Below are 13,641 nucleotides of genomic sequence, written 5' to 3'. Positions count from 1 at the left end.
CAAATTTGTAAAAACGCAAGCACAATTTGGGTTGGTCTTTCACAGGTCAATCGACTTCCTGTGTAGCTTGGAAGAATTTGGTAACATGTGCCTCTGAGCATATGGTGAACAGTGGCAACACATGAAATCACCCCAAATAACAGAAACAAGATATGTGCTGTGCTATATTGATCTTGTTTTAGCAGGGAGGAAGCTGTCAGCTCTACACTGCATCAGCAGTGTCAGGGGGGGCTGGAAATTCCTGGGTCTTTGGCAGGGAAGGAAAGTCCTTAGCCGCAGTCGGGTTGTAAATCTGCCAGGCCTATCCGAAGCGTACTTGCCGAGTCAGAAGTCCAGAAACGAGGTCAGTGGAGGTCCGGGATCAATTGCCAAGGAGGTCAGTCAAAGAGATGCTGCAGGGAAACTAGGTCTACACAAAGCCACGCCTGACGTTGCAGTCAGCAACAGGGTGCAGCCAAGGTGTGCCTTATAAAGAGCAGGATGGACAGCAGGTGTGAGCCCTCAGCGTTTGGGCCTTAAGGAGACAGGCCTGCCTCTCTTCTGCCTGACCTTCTGCTGTCTACGTTCTGCAGGTGAGGGGGGAGTATCCTGTTCACTGTCTGTGTCTGGCTGCAGGGCCTCTGCTGTCCCTGAGGTGCTCTGCAGCTGAGGGGCAGAAGGAGCTGGATTCTCAGGAGGCTCCTCCGTGTCTCTTGCTGCTCCTGGATCTGCTGCTGTTACTTCCGAGTCGTCCTCATCTGAGGAGTCCTCTGACGGGGCCATGACAGCCCTCTTCTATTTCTATACAGTAACTATTGTAATAGTTATATTTGTTCCTACATACTAGCCACTGTATTGTTGCATTTAGGGTTCTGACTGTGTTTCTATCTCCTTTTGCTTTTGTTTTCCGTCTCTCTTTAACCATTTTAAGTTTCTTCAGTCATCCATTGAGGTCTTTCTCTCTTTTTAACTAGAGGTATTCTCTTTTTGCATTCTTCCCTGATGTCTCTGTCTTCATTCCATAGTTCTTCTGGTTCTCTGTCAACTACGTTTAAAGCCTCAAACCTGTTCCTTATTTGATCTTTATATGCTTCTGGGATGTTATTTAAATTGTATTTTGGCATTATCATTGCTTTGTTGGTCTTCTTTAGCTTTACTCTGATTTTCCATACGATTGGTTCATGATCTGTACCGCAGTCTGCTCCTGGTCTTGTCTTCGCAGAAAGTTTGGAACTTCTCCATCTTCTGCTACCAATTATATAATCAATTTGATTCCTATATTGACCATTTGGTGATGTCCATGTGTACAGTCATCTTTTTGGTTGCTCAAAAAATGTGTTTGCAAGAAGCAAATTATTGGCTTCACAGAATTCAGTAAGTCTTTCTCCTGCTTCATTTCTGTCTCCTAGGCCCCATTTCCTCACAATTCCTAATTGTTCTCTGTTCCCTACTTTTGCATTCCAATCCCCCATGATTATCAGCACATCTTGTTTTGGTGTGTGATCAATTCCTTCCTGTACTTCTGCGTAAAATCTCTCCAATTCCTCTTCTTCTGTGTTTGCTGTCAGAGCATAGACTTGGATGATGGTTATGTTGATAGGTTTCTCGTTTAATCTCATTGATATCATTCGCTCAGACCTTGCATTGTAGCTCCTGCTACATCACTTCTCACTATTAAAGCAACCCCATTTCTTCTTAATTTCTCATTTCCTGCATAAAATATTTTGTAGTTGCCTGATTGAAAATGTCCCATTCCCGTCCATTTTAGTTCGCTCACACCAAGTATTCTAATGTTGATGCGTTAGACTACATTATCATTGGCATCCTGAAGTTCTACAACAGAGGTTGACATTACCTTACTTTTTGCTTTTAGCCTGAGATTAAAAAGCTTTCCATCTGTTCCATATATGATTTCCACACCAGTAGGAAGTTTCCCCTCAATAAGGTGGAGGACAGGACTATCAAAGGCTACTACCCGTGATGGCTGTGCTCTGCCACCCTAGTCAGAGGCAGCATGCTTCTGAAAACCAGTTACTGGAATCCTCAGGAGGGGAGAGTGTTCTTGCACTCAGGTCCTGCTTGCGGGCTTCCCCCAGGCACCTGGTTGGCCACTGTGAGAACAGGATGCTGGACTAGATGGACCACTGGCATGATCCAGCAGGCTCTTCTTATGTTCTTAAGGTGTAGAATCATAGCAATGAAGATAGCAAATAAAGTAGGAGCAATGATGCATCCCTGTTTTACGCCTGATCCGACTCTGAATGGATCTCTCTGAAAGCCATTGTTATCCAAAATTGTTGCTGTCATGTTGTCATGAAGGAGTCGCAAAATATTCACAAATTTATCAGGGCATCCAGTTTTCAGAAGGGTGGTCCAGAGAGAGGTTCAATTCACGGTATCAAAGGCCTTAGTCAGATCAATAAACACCATATATAAAGGTCGATTCTGCTCCCAGCATTTTTCTTGAAACTGTTGTGCAGTGAAGATCATGTCCACTGTCCCCCTGGAAGGGCGGAAACCATTTTGAGATTCAGGGAGGACGTCCTCTGAGATCGGTAGAAGGTGATTTGCGAGGATCCTTGCAAGGATTTTACCTGCGGTAGCAAGAAGAGAGATACCTCGATAGTTCCCACAATCTGTTCTATCACCTTTCTTAAAAAGGGTGATAATTATGGAGTCCCTAAAGTCTTCCGGGATCTCCTCCCTCATCCAGATTTTTTCAATGAGCTTATGAAGTTGCTGTGTGAGTTCAGGCCCACTTTCTTTAAAGACTTCAGCAGGAACCCCATCAGGTCCACTAGCTTTGTTGTTCTTCATTTGATTGATGGCTTTACTGACTTCATCCAAATTAGGGGATACTGACCTCACCAGCCACAACAGAGTTATGATTAAGGAGGTCATGCTAATGCTCTTTCCAGCGCAGTGCAAAAACTCTTTATCCTTAAGAAGTTTGATACCATCCATTGAACGTAAGGGATTTGTACCGTAATTTGTTGGTCCATAGATGGCCTTTGTGGCATTAAAAGAACCCCATGCATCGTGAGCATCTGCAAAGTGCTGGATTTCTTGAGCTTTTTTAACCACCGGGTGTTCTTAAGTTCTCTAGTTCTTTGGACCTCAGCCTTTGCACTGGTATAGATTTTTTTTTCTTAGCAGCACAGTTAATGTCTTTCTGCCATATCTGGAAGGCTTTCCTTTTCTTGTCAATGATATGTTCAATCTCACTATCATTCTCATCAAACCAATCGTGATGTTTCTTAGTTTGGTATCCAATAGTTTGTTCACATGCTGCAATAATGGATGTCTTCAGTTTAATCCATTTCCAGGGAGTTAGATGTTTCTTGCGAGTTGTTTGAAAGCAGACTCGCTTAATAGGATCTTGAAGGGCATGGATGTTCATTTTACGCCTTGGTTTTCTTCCTGGGAGCCTACATTGAGGAACAATATTAATGGCCATAGTGGATCGAATTAATCGGTGATCTGTCCAGCAGTCATCAGCACTCAACATGGCCCTACTGAGGAGTACATCATGACGATCTTTGTCATGGAAGGAATTCAGAAGATGCCAGTGTTTTGACCGAGGGTGCTTCCATGATGTTTTAAATTTATTTTTCTGACCAAAGAGTGTGTTTGTAATAACAAGATTATGCTGTGCACATTTAGTCAGAAGTAGAATTCCATTCATGTTGCTATTGCCAACTCCTTCTTTCCCAAGGGTTTCTGGCCATAAATCGAAATCACGCCCAACCCTTGCATTGAAATCGCCCAAGAGGATAATTTTAACCTCCTTAGGTATCTCTGATAGTCAAGAAATCAGAAGAAGGCTAGGACTGGGGAGGGCAGCTGTGAGAGAACTAGAAAAGGTCCTCTAATGCAAAGATGTATCACTGAACACTAAAGTCAGGATCATTCAGACCATGGTATTCCCGATTTCTATGTATGGATGTGAAAGTTGGACGGTGAAAAAAGCGGATAAGAGAAAAATCCACTCATTTGAAATGTGGTGTTGGAGAAGAGCTTTGCGGATACCATGGACTGCAAAAAAGACAAATAATTGGGTGTTAGAACAAATTAAACCAGAACTATCACTAGAAGCTAAAAAGATGAAACTGAGGTTATCATACTTTGGACACATAATGAGAAGACATGATTCATTAGAGAAGATAATAATGCTGGGGAAAACAGAAGGGAGTCAAAAAAGAGGAAGGCCAAACAAGAGATGGATTGATTCCATAAAGGAAGCCACAGACCTGAACTTATAAGATCTGCACAGGGTGGTTCATGACAGATGCTCTTGGAGGTCGCTGATTCAAAAGGTCGCCATAAGTCGTAGTCAACTTGAAGGCACATAACAACAACAACAACAACAACAACAACAAGGTATCTCTGATAAGATGGTGTCCAGCTGGTTATAAAAAATTTCCTTGATGCCTTCATCAGTATCTAATATTGGTGCATAAGCACTTAGAATAGTTGCCTGCTGGTTTCTGGCAAATTTTAACCGGAGAGTTGAGAGTCGTTCATTAATGCCAATAGGAACTTCTGACAAGCGTTTCACAAGATTATTTTTGATAGCAAAGCCTACTCCATGTATTCCTCGTATAGAAAAATAAGACACCTCAAAACAAGGTAAGCATCTGATTACAGTTTATTTAGGAAAGCTTCAACACCAAAGTATAAAATGTTTTCCTTGGTGCAATCTAAGAATAAGCACTTGGGTAGCTCCCCTACATTTGGGAAATTTATTCTCATTTCTACATAATTTAACAGATTGTTTTTACATGAAATTTCTGGCATAAGAAAATGATTATGGTGAATATGGTACTCTGAATACTGCAGGCTTTTTGTGATACAAAGATAGGCCACATTCATTTGATGCAGTAGCTAACATCTCATAGCTCATATGCAAATCCAGCAAGATATTTAATCCATGTTTTCAGTAAAGTTGCATCATAAGTGCAGATGTCTCAGAGTACAAGCCTTTAACCAACCTCCCAAATGGCAGCTGTAACATGAAAAAATGTGGTTGCCAGTAGAGACCCAGGAACATATGAATAGGGGCTACAAGGGAAGTTAAGTACTGCTGATTACTATATGGTCAGATACATTCCAGTTTTCAATCAAAGCACTCTAAAGACTGGAAAAAAGGCCTATTTTGAACTAGTGGTATTGTCTGCAAGGCCTTTTTCTTTGCTCTTTGGACCAGAAAATGTTCTAAAGGTATGTTATGCCTTCTCTTATACAGCACAAAGCAGGCCTACATCAGTTTACTCCCTGGTGAGAAGATACTTCCTGCTGCTCTGAGTTTCTTGAAGGGGAATATATATATATATGATGAAAAGCTAAAATGAATACAGGCATACCCCGCTTTAACATTCACAATGGGACCGGAGAGTATACTTTAAGTGAAAATAAACTTAAAGTGAAGCAATTATTTTCACTTGTACTGCACGCAATCACCACTAGATGGCAGCGGCATCATGCCAATAAAGTGTACGTTATTGTGAAGCATGCGAACGTTAAGTGGGGTATGGGGACGGATGGAGCATGTATGTTATAGCAAGGCAACGTTAAGTGAAGCGACATTAAGCGGGGTATGCCTGTAATAAGAGCTATGATGCCATGGCATCACCACACTGGTTAATCAAAGGATGAGTCAAAAGGGGCCAAGGGCAGAAAAAATTGGACAGTGTTTCACAACATCTTCCAATGTTGCACAGTGAGCTCCAGTCAGAAAGTTTGCACATATATGCATTCTGGGACTTTCCCTGATGTCACTCTGGCCTTTGGAAGCAGTCATACATGCTACCTCCTGTCAGATTAAAAGGAGCAAGAACATTTGTGGTCTAGTTCACAAAGAAATGAAGCAAAACACAATTCAAGTCATTACTAAAATGACTGTGCCACGATTACCTTAAGATGGGAGGGACGTTAAACATTTTCCAAACATCATCTTCCCTGTAACAATATGTGTTCTGTTATGTGATAACTACACCGAGATACATACGTAGTCTTATATTACATAAACAAAAGGAAACTGTCCTACGTAGAGAAACAAAGATGAACAAAACTAAACAGACTGGCAATGCTTTTCCTTCTCCACTAAGCATCTTAACACAAACCAGGAAAAACACACAAATCATTGAGTGGACATGACAACTGCCCATTTATTTATTTTTGTATTATCTCATCATTCATTGAATGTTCTTCACAAAGCACTTGTTATCATTTTGTTACGCAGATTTGGCCCAAATGCACATGGTTAACATTTCTTAAAGCAGAATAATGAAAGTGTATTACCCACAGTGTCAATACACATTAAGTAAAATGTGCTTTAAATAGATGTGGCCGGCACAGTGGGATGCTGCAGTGGAGCCTCCATACACCAGCACTGCTGCTGCTTATTGGAACAGGGAAAGGCAGGGTGCCAGGGAGATTGGGTCAGCACATGCATACCAGTGGGAGTGCTGGTTTGTGCAGCCCTGACCTTGCCACTACGTTGCCCAGTTCCAGAAAGCAGCAGTGGCACCAGTTACAGGAGGGTAACTCCATGTCACTGCTTAACTGTGCTGGATGCTCTGACTTTAAGATGAAGTAAGGCAGACTTATGAGGAAAAGTAGCTGCATTTAGAATATTCTGAATCATCACAGATCTCTTTGGGAAAAGTATATGCAGGAGTGAGGAACCCAGACAGTTAAGGACTCCACTAAAAGAAAACTAGCTGTCTTTGAGACTCCAAGGAAGTAAAGGATCTGTGAGATGGGCAATCTAGTTCATCAGAGGTCAAGACAACATAATAGAATTCCTAGCACAGCCATGCCTTATGTGACCTTAAAGCACCATATAGGATAAAAGGAATGTGCTAATAAATAGGTAGCGACATTTGTCATTATTTTCTCACTAGTCCGCACTTTCGGTGATTTACAAATACAAAAACAAATAAAGCTTTACATCATAGTTAATGGCAACCTATTTCACATGTGTGTTCCACTAGAGGACATCACAGACAAATAAAAAAATTGGCCTGCCAGACTAACAGGCATAACACATTGTGCTGAAGTGACTTGTGCCATCTTACTGGTGTGACATGAACATATTTTGATCTCTGGTAAAGGTATGCAGAGTTACGGAAAAACATATTGGGTGGCACTGCTTGAACTGAACTAAGGTTTGCAAGATCTGGATCATGCTGCAGACTCATGTACTCCCCCTCTTCTCTCTGAGGCATCCATTCTCTCTTCGATTTCCAGGTTTCCTTCATCTGTTCTGCCATGGTGTACAAAGCAGGGAAACTATGGTTAGTACTATTATCTAACATTCATGATTTCAAACCTCAGTTTGACCCGGCCTGGAGATTAGCCCTAACTATAATATGTCAGATTTATTTATTGTTTGCTGGATTTATTTATTGTTTATATATGTAATACATTTCTATACTGTTGTATTATCAGATTTCTGAGTGGCAACACCTGCAATCAGGACTGCATCTTCAAAGATGGAGAATTACATTTTTTGTTTGTTTGTTGGTGTTCTTATTTTGCTTCCTGCATTAGTTCTGTTTCTACATAGAATCTCACCTAGAAAATTATATTTTACTCATTATTCATACTACAAATCTGTGTCAGATGTATTTTTATTATTTTCAAAGCTTTCTTATTGGTCACCATCATATGAGGATGAAGACAGCCTTTTGCATTTCAAGCTGGAGGTTATATTCTATTTCTATTTTGGGTGCGTTAAGAGTTGAATCTGAAACTGCAGCTTTGATGTAAAATTTGATTACAATATGTTGTTACTTAAGAATGAATCTAACTGTTGAAAAAAAACAACTTGGCCTGCCCAAGATGCCCGTGTTCAGCATGCTATGCTTAAACCACTCCATTTAAGGAAGGGTGGGCATGATCAATTGAAAACATACAGCACACCTACAAATTTGCTAGAATGTATTTCACCCTCCTATTTTATCTTGTGCAAACTAAGACACTCCTCATGTGTACTGGAGACTATTCTGCAGAATAGTCAAAGCCATTATTCTACAATTGCTTTTGGAGGTTTTTTTTAGTTTAAATTATGCAAAGTGTTGCTGCACTTCACAAATTCACAGAAACAGGCGCAAAAGAAAATAATTTACCATAGGAAACTTCACAAAAATTGCAAAGTAAATCAAGAATATTTAAAGTGAATATCTGAACCATATCGACTGTCTTAATATTGTTGCTTCTGTCATGGCCCCGTCAGAGGACTCCTCAGATGAGGACGACTCGGGAGTAACAGCAGCAGACCCAGGAGCAGCAGGAGACACGGAGGAGCCTCCTGAGAATCCAGCTCCTTCTGCCCCTCAGCTGCAGAGCACCCCAGGGACAGCAGAGGCCCTGCAGCCAGACACAGACAGTGAACAGGATACTCCCCCCTCACCTGCAGAACATAGACAGCAGAAGGTCAGGCAGAAGAGAGGCAGGCCTGTCTCCTTAAGGCCCAAACACTGAGGGCTCACACCTGCTGTCCATCCTGCTCTTTATAAGGCACACCTTGGCTGCACCCTGTTGCTGACTGCAACGTCAGGCGTGGCTTTGTGTAGACCTAGTTTCCCTGCAACATCTCTTTGACTGACCTCCTTGGCAATTGATCCCGGACCTCCACTGACCTCGTTTCTGGACTTCTGACTCGGCAAGTACGCTTCGGATAGGCCTGGCAGATTTACAACCCGACTGCTGGCTAAGGACTTTCCTTCCCTGCCAAAGACCCAGGAATTTCCAGCCCCCCCTGACACTGCTGATGCAGTGTAGAGCTGACAAGGACAACAAAAAGGGTAGAACAAGAGCCCTCTTCCAAAAGATTAGAGAAATGAAAGGCAAATTTAAACCAAGTGTAGGGATGTTGAATAATCAACAGGGGAACACACTGACTGACCAAGATGAAACAAAAGGAAGGTGGAAGCAATACACTGAACAACTCTATGAAAGAGATGCCAGGATGACAGATTCATTCATGGAGGAACTATATGATGAAGAACCAGAAATTTTAGAATGCGAGGTGAAAGCTGCTCTTAAAATACTGGGAAGAAACAAATCACCAGGAATAGATGGCATATCAATAGAGTTGTTCAAGCTACTGAGACTGAATCTGTCCAAATTTTGACAAAAATCTGTCAAGAAATATGGAAAACTAAACAATGGCCCACAGACTGGAAGCATTCCATATACATCCCAATTCCAAAGAAAGGGGATCCCAGGGAATGCAGTAATTATCGAACTATTGCCTTAATATCCCATGCAAGTAAAGTAATGCTCAAGATTCTACAACAAAGGCTCTTACCATATATGGAGCGAGAAATGCCAGATGTCCAAGCTGGATTTAGAAATGGAAGAGGCACCAGAGATCATATGACAAACATACGATGAATAATGGAACGGACCAAGGAATTTCAGAAGAAAATCACCCTGTGCTTTATAGATTACAGCAAAGCCTTTGATTGTGTAGGTCATGAAAAACTATGGAACGCCTTAAAAGAAATGGGGGTGCCACAGCATCTGATTGTCCTGATGCGCAACCTATACTCTGGACAAGAGGCTACTGTAAGGACAGAATTTGGAGAAACCGATTGGTTCCCAATCGGAAAGGGTGTGAGACGGGTGTATTTTATCTCCCTATTTGTTTAATCTATATGCAGATCATACGGAAAGCGAATTTGATCCTCAAATGCAAAGATGTATCACTGAACACTACTAAAGTCAGGATCATTCAGACCATGGTATTCCTGATCTCTATGAATGAATGAAAGGTGGGAAGTGAAAAAAGTGGATAAGAGAAAAATCAATTCATTTGAAATGTGGTGTTGGAGGAGAGCTTTGCGGATACCATGGACTGCAAAAAAGACAAATTGGGTGTTAGAACAAATTAAACCAGAATTATCACTAGAAGCTAAAATGATGAAACTGAGGTTATCATACTTTGGACACATAATGAGAAGTTGTGATTTATTAGAAAAGATAATAATGCTTGGAAAAACAGAAGGGAGTCGAAAAAGAGGAAGGCCAAACAAGAGATGGATTGATTCCATAAAGAAAGCCACAGACCTGAACTTACAAGATCTGAACAGGGTGGTTCATGACAGATGCTCTTGGAGGTCATTGATTCATAGGGTCGCCATAAGTCGTAGTCGACTTGGAGGCACATAACAACAACAACAAAGAACAAATTAAACCAGAACTATCACTAGAAGCTAAAATGATGAAACTGAGGTTATCATACTTTGGACACATAATGAGAAGACATGATTCATTAGAAAAGATAATAATGCTGGGGAAAACAGAAGGGAGTCGAAAAAGAGGAAGGCCAAACAAGAGATGGATTGATTCCATAAAGAAAGCCACAGACCTGAACTTACAAGATCTGAACAGTGTGGTTCATGACAGATGCTCTTGGAGGTTGCTGATTCATAAGGTCGCCATAAGTCGTAGTCGACTTGGAGGCACATAACAACAACAAGTCTTATAGGAGGGAGAGGGGAAATGGATTTAGAATGTACTTGTAGTTTTGAAAATTGCAGCAGTATACAGTAGCCACCAGATGTCACTGCAACAGATCATATCCAAGGTGGCTGCTGTCTCTATACACACAGTATTGCTAATGTGACTTTCTTAGCAGAGAATGCATGGATTCTGTAAAAGTGTGCAGACTTGTTCTTTCATTGTAATTTGCTTTTTGTAGAGCAATACTGAAATGTACACAGTAGGATCATTGTTTAACACAGAAAATGTACCTTGTGGCTGCAATTCTTATCAATAAGATAGGCTGTCACAATTTAAATAACGGGCCATGTCATAGGTACAGAGAACATGTATGGCATAGCATTTCAGGCCCAACGGTAATGGCTTGAAGTGATAGTTGATGCCAGCTGCATTAAAATTACGATGGGAGTTTGCAGATGCCTCTTTTCTATTTAGATGTGGTATTGTATTTAGTTACATTTAAAACCTATGGTTTGAAGCTGGCTTGTTTTAGCAGCTAACCATTGTTGTAAACCATGATCCCCAAGACAATAAGCCAAGATTCTTTGAAAGCAGAATTAAACTCAGGTCAAACGATTTTATGTAGCACACTTTGTCAAATCTTTGAAAGCCTCAATAAAGGAGGAAAAATAATTAAACAGGTAGCTGAACATGTAGAGAATTCTAATTGCAATAGTTAGTGAATTGCACTACGAAAGCTAGAGCCATTTTTATATACACTGGGCTGAACTTGCTAGCTTTGTTACCTTGCCAGGCAGTCTACCCGCACATAATTTCCACCACCACAGGATGGCGTAGTATTGTGCTGCTGTTCTAAAGGTAATGGGGGAAATATATTTTGAAAGTGTGTCATAAATATTGTTGTAGATGCATTCATATATTCACATATATTTTCCCCCAAAGGATGAAGAGGAAGAAATCAAACTGGAAATAAACATGCTGAAGAAATATTCCCATCATAGAAATATTGCAACTTATTATGGTGCTTTCATTAAGAAAAGTCCTCCAGGTCATGATGATCAACTGTGGGTAAGCACATTCATAAGCATCACCCCCCCACCTATTGGTGATAGTTTGAGGGCACCTGGATAAACAAACAGGATATAGAAAATAATGAAGTCTTGTCCTCTTTTAAAGGGACTAATATGTAGGATGTGCATTCAAGTGACTAATTCTTACCAAGAAAATGGGAATAGGGATTGCTAGTAAATTCTTGATTCCCAGCAAAAAATACTGTGAATACCTGATGCCACACTCACTCGCTAGTACAGCAGGAAAACTCAAAGGAAATAGTAGCTTTAAAGATGCATAGAATTTTGTTCCTTTAAACATCCTGTCCTTTTAATACACGATAGAAATGTGAAAATTTTGCATAACATCATTTAGAAGAAACACATACTGTTCTAGCCTTGCAACTAGTTTAAAGTAAAATAGTTCTGTTGAGTTGGTCTTATTTGTATGATAGGTTGAGCTGGCCTAAGCAGCCACCTCTTGGAATGATGAACTCTTCTCTGTGTCAGCATCACGTGGCTCTTCAATCCCTCCTTCAGAGAGGCTGCCTACTGAATCTTTGCATGACACACTTTTCTAGGCTTGCTTCTTTCCAACCAGGAAGCACACCCAGATTAGTAACTCTGGCAGAAACACAAGGAAGAGCTCCTCTGAGGATGGGTATTTTTTTCCTCTTTTGCATATTGTAAAAGAATAAGCCTTTTTACACCACAATGCTGTTCACAAGCAAGCCTGAGTTCAGTGGGCCTTGCTTTCACCCAAGTAAATGGGTATTGGATTGTAGCCTAGAGCAGAGATGGGGAATCTTCCAGATGTTGTACTCCAGCTCCCATCAGACGAAGCCAGCATGGCCAATAGTAACAAATGATGAGGGATCCATTGACACCTGGAAGGCCACAGATATTTCAACATTGGTGGATACTGAATGATGCTTCTAATGTTAATTGGTAGGGGAGTTTTATCTTCAGTCTCAAAAATTAAGAACGCATAGGTCTTGGTCTTGGCATGCTAGAAACTCTAGGCAAAAGAAACGCATGGGAGGTGCCAAATATTATCTGTAAATTTCTTTGCTCAACCTATTTCACTGAAGTAGGACGTCCTGTATTCAAACAAGCTAGCAATCCTTAGTCCAGTACCTATTGCTACTAGTCTCCTGTAACTACAGTATACATATCATACATTAAATTGTGTGAACATCTTTTTTTCTCTGGAAGCTAATAAATGAATGCACTGATGTTAAAGGAATTTGGATTAAGATACCCTTTAACTGAAATGCTGGTTTGTTGCTGCTCATAGTCTGGTAAACATTGTTGCGGCTGAGGGTTGAAATAAGACATGGACATAGAAAGCTGGGTTGAACAAAGGGCCACTTTATTAAACTATTAACACAACCCCTTAAACTAACCTGCAGAGGGGAAACATAGGTGCGGGAACTGTCTATAAGCAAGCAGTTGGAATACAGCTCTCGGGCAACCAGCCCCTGTTGTAGGAAGGGCAAACCATTCTGCTTACCCTTTACCCCCACCACACCATTTAGGTGAGCAGGGGGGCCTTCCCACATCACCACCCCTGGGCCCTACAACTCTGGGTGGATGAGGTAAGTTGGCCCCAAAAGCAGCCCATATCCTGCTCTCGGGCCGTAAAACCCTGACAGACAGTTCTCTGGAGCCACCAATCACCTCCAAAGGTGCCTAAGGGGGCCACCTAGCTGTCCTTACCTACTTCCCTTCCCATACCTTGCCACCACAGAAGGGGGGCAAATCTCTATTTAATCCCCCTTCAACCCACTGCCGAGAAGCATCTCTTGAGACACCTCTGCAGGTCCTCTATAAAGATGTCGTTACCTGCATCTGTCACGTGAACTCCATCAGCTCTATAAAGCTTAACCCCAGAGTGCTGAATATGGGGGTGATGTAAAGCCAACCCTCCCTGTGCCAGAACAACCAACCAAATCTGCCAGTTGACCTTACACACCCTATCTATCCCCCTCGGATCCCCTGAACAACACCAGACCTGGTGGGGAAGTATGACTGACCATATCAGATGAACATTAGGCCAATGTTGCCTCACAAACTGCATATCCTACATGTCTGCAAACTAAGGGCCTTGCCTTTAAGCAAACCAAGGCCATTCCCGCCC

At 41.5% G+C, this 13,641-nt stretch overlaps 1 protein-coding gene across 9 annotated transcripts in view; it reads left to right on the top strand.

The window, feature by feature from the left end:
• MAP4K4 (mitogen-activated protein kinase kinase kinase kinase 4) overlaps nucleotides 1-13,641 on the top strand; it is a 206,656-nt gene that overhangs the window by 108,740 nt on the left and 84,275 nt on the right. For 8 of the 9 annotated variants that reach the window (XM_061626826.1, XM_061626827.1, XM_061626825.1 and 5 more), the window contains exon 4: nucleotides 11,395-11,520. In XM_061626826.1, the coding sequence (XP_061482810.1) occupies nucleotides 11,395-11,520 (126 nt within the window). Of the gene's footprint in view, nucleotides 1-7,241; nucleotides 7,278-11,394; nucleotides 11,521-13,641 lie in introns of those variants that run through there. The other variant, XM_061626829.1, reaches the window with a different exon arrangement.

The sequence above is a fragment of the Rhineura floridana genome, chromosome 5 (assembly GCF_030035675.1).
Source record: "Rhineura floridana isolate rRhiFlo1 chromosome 5, rRhiFlo1.hap2, whole genome shotgun sequence".
NCBI lineage: Eukaryota > Metazoa > Chordata > Lepidosauria > Squamata > Rhineuridae > Rhineura > Rhineura floridana.
Note: the sequence above shows the minus strand (reverse complement) of the source record. Positions and strands in the feature narration are given on the sequence as shown.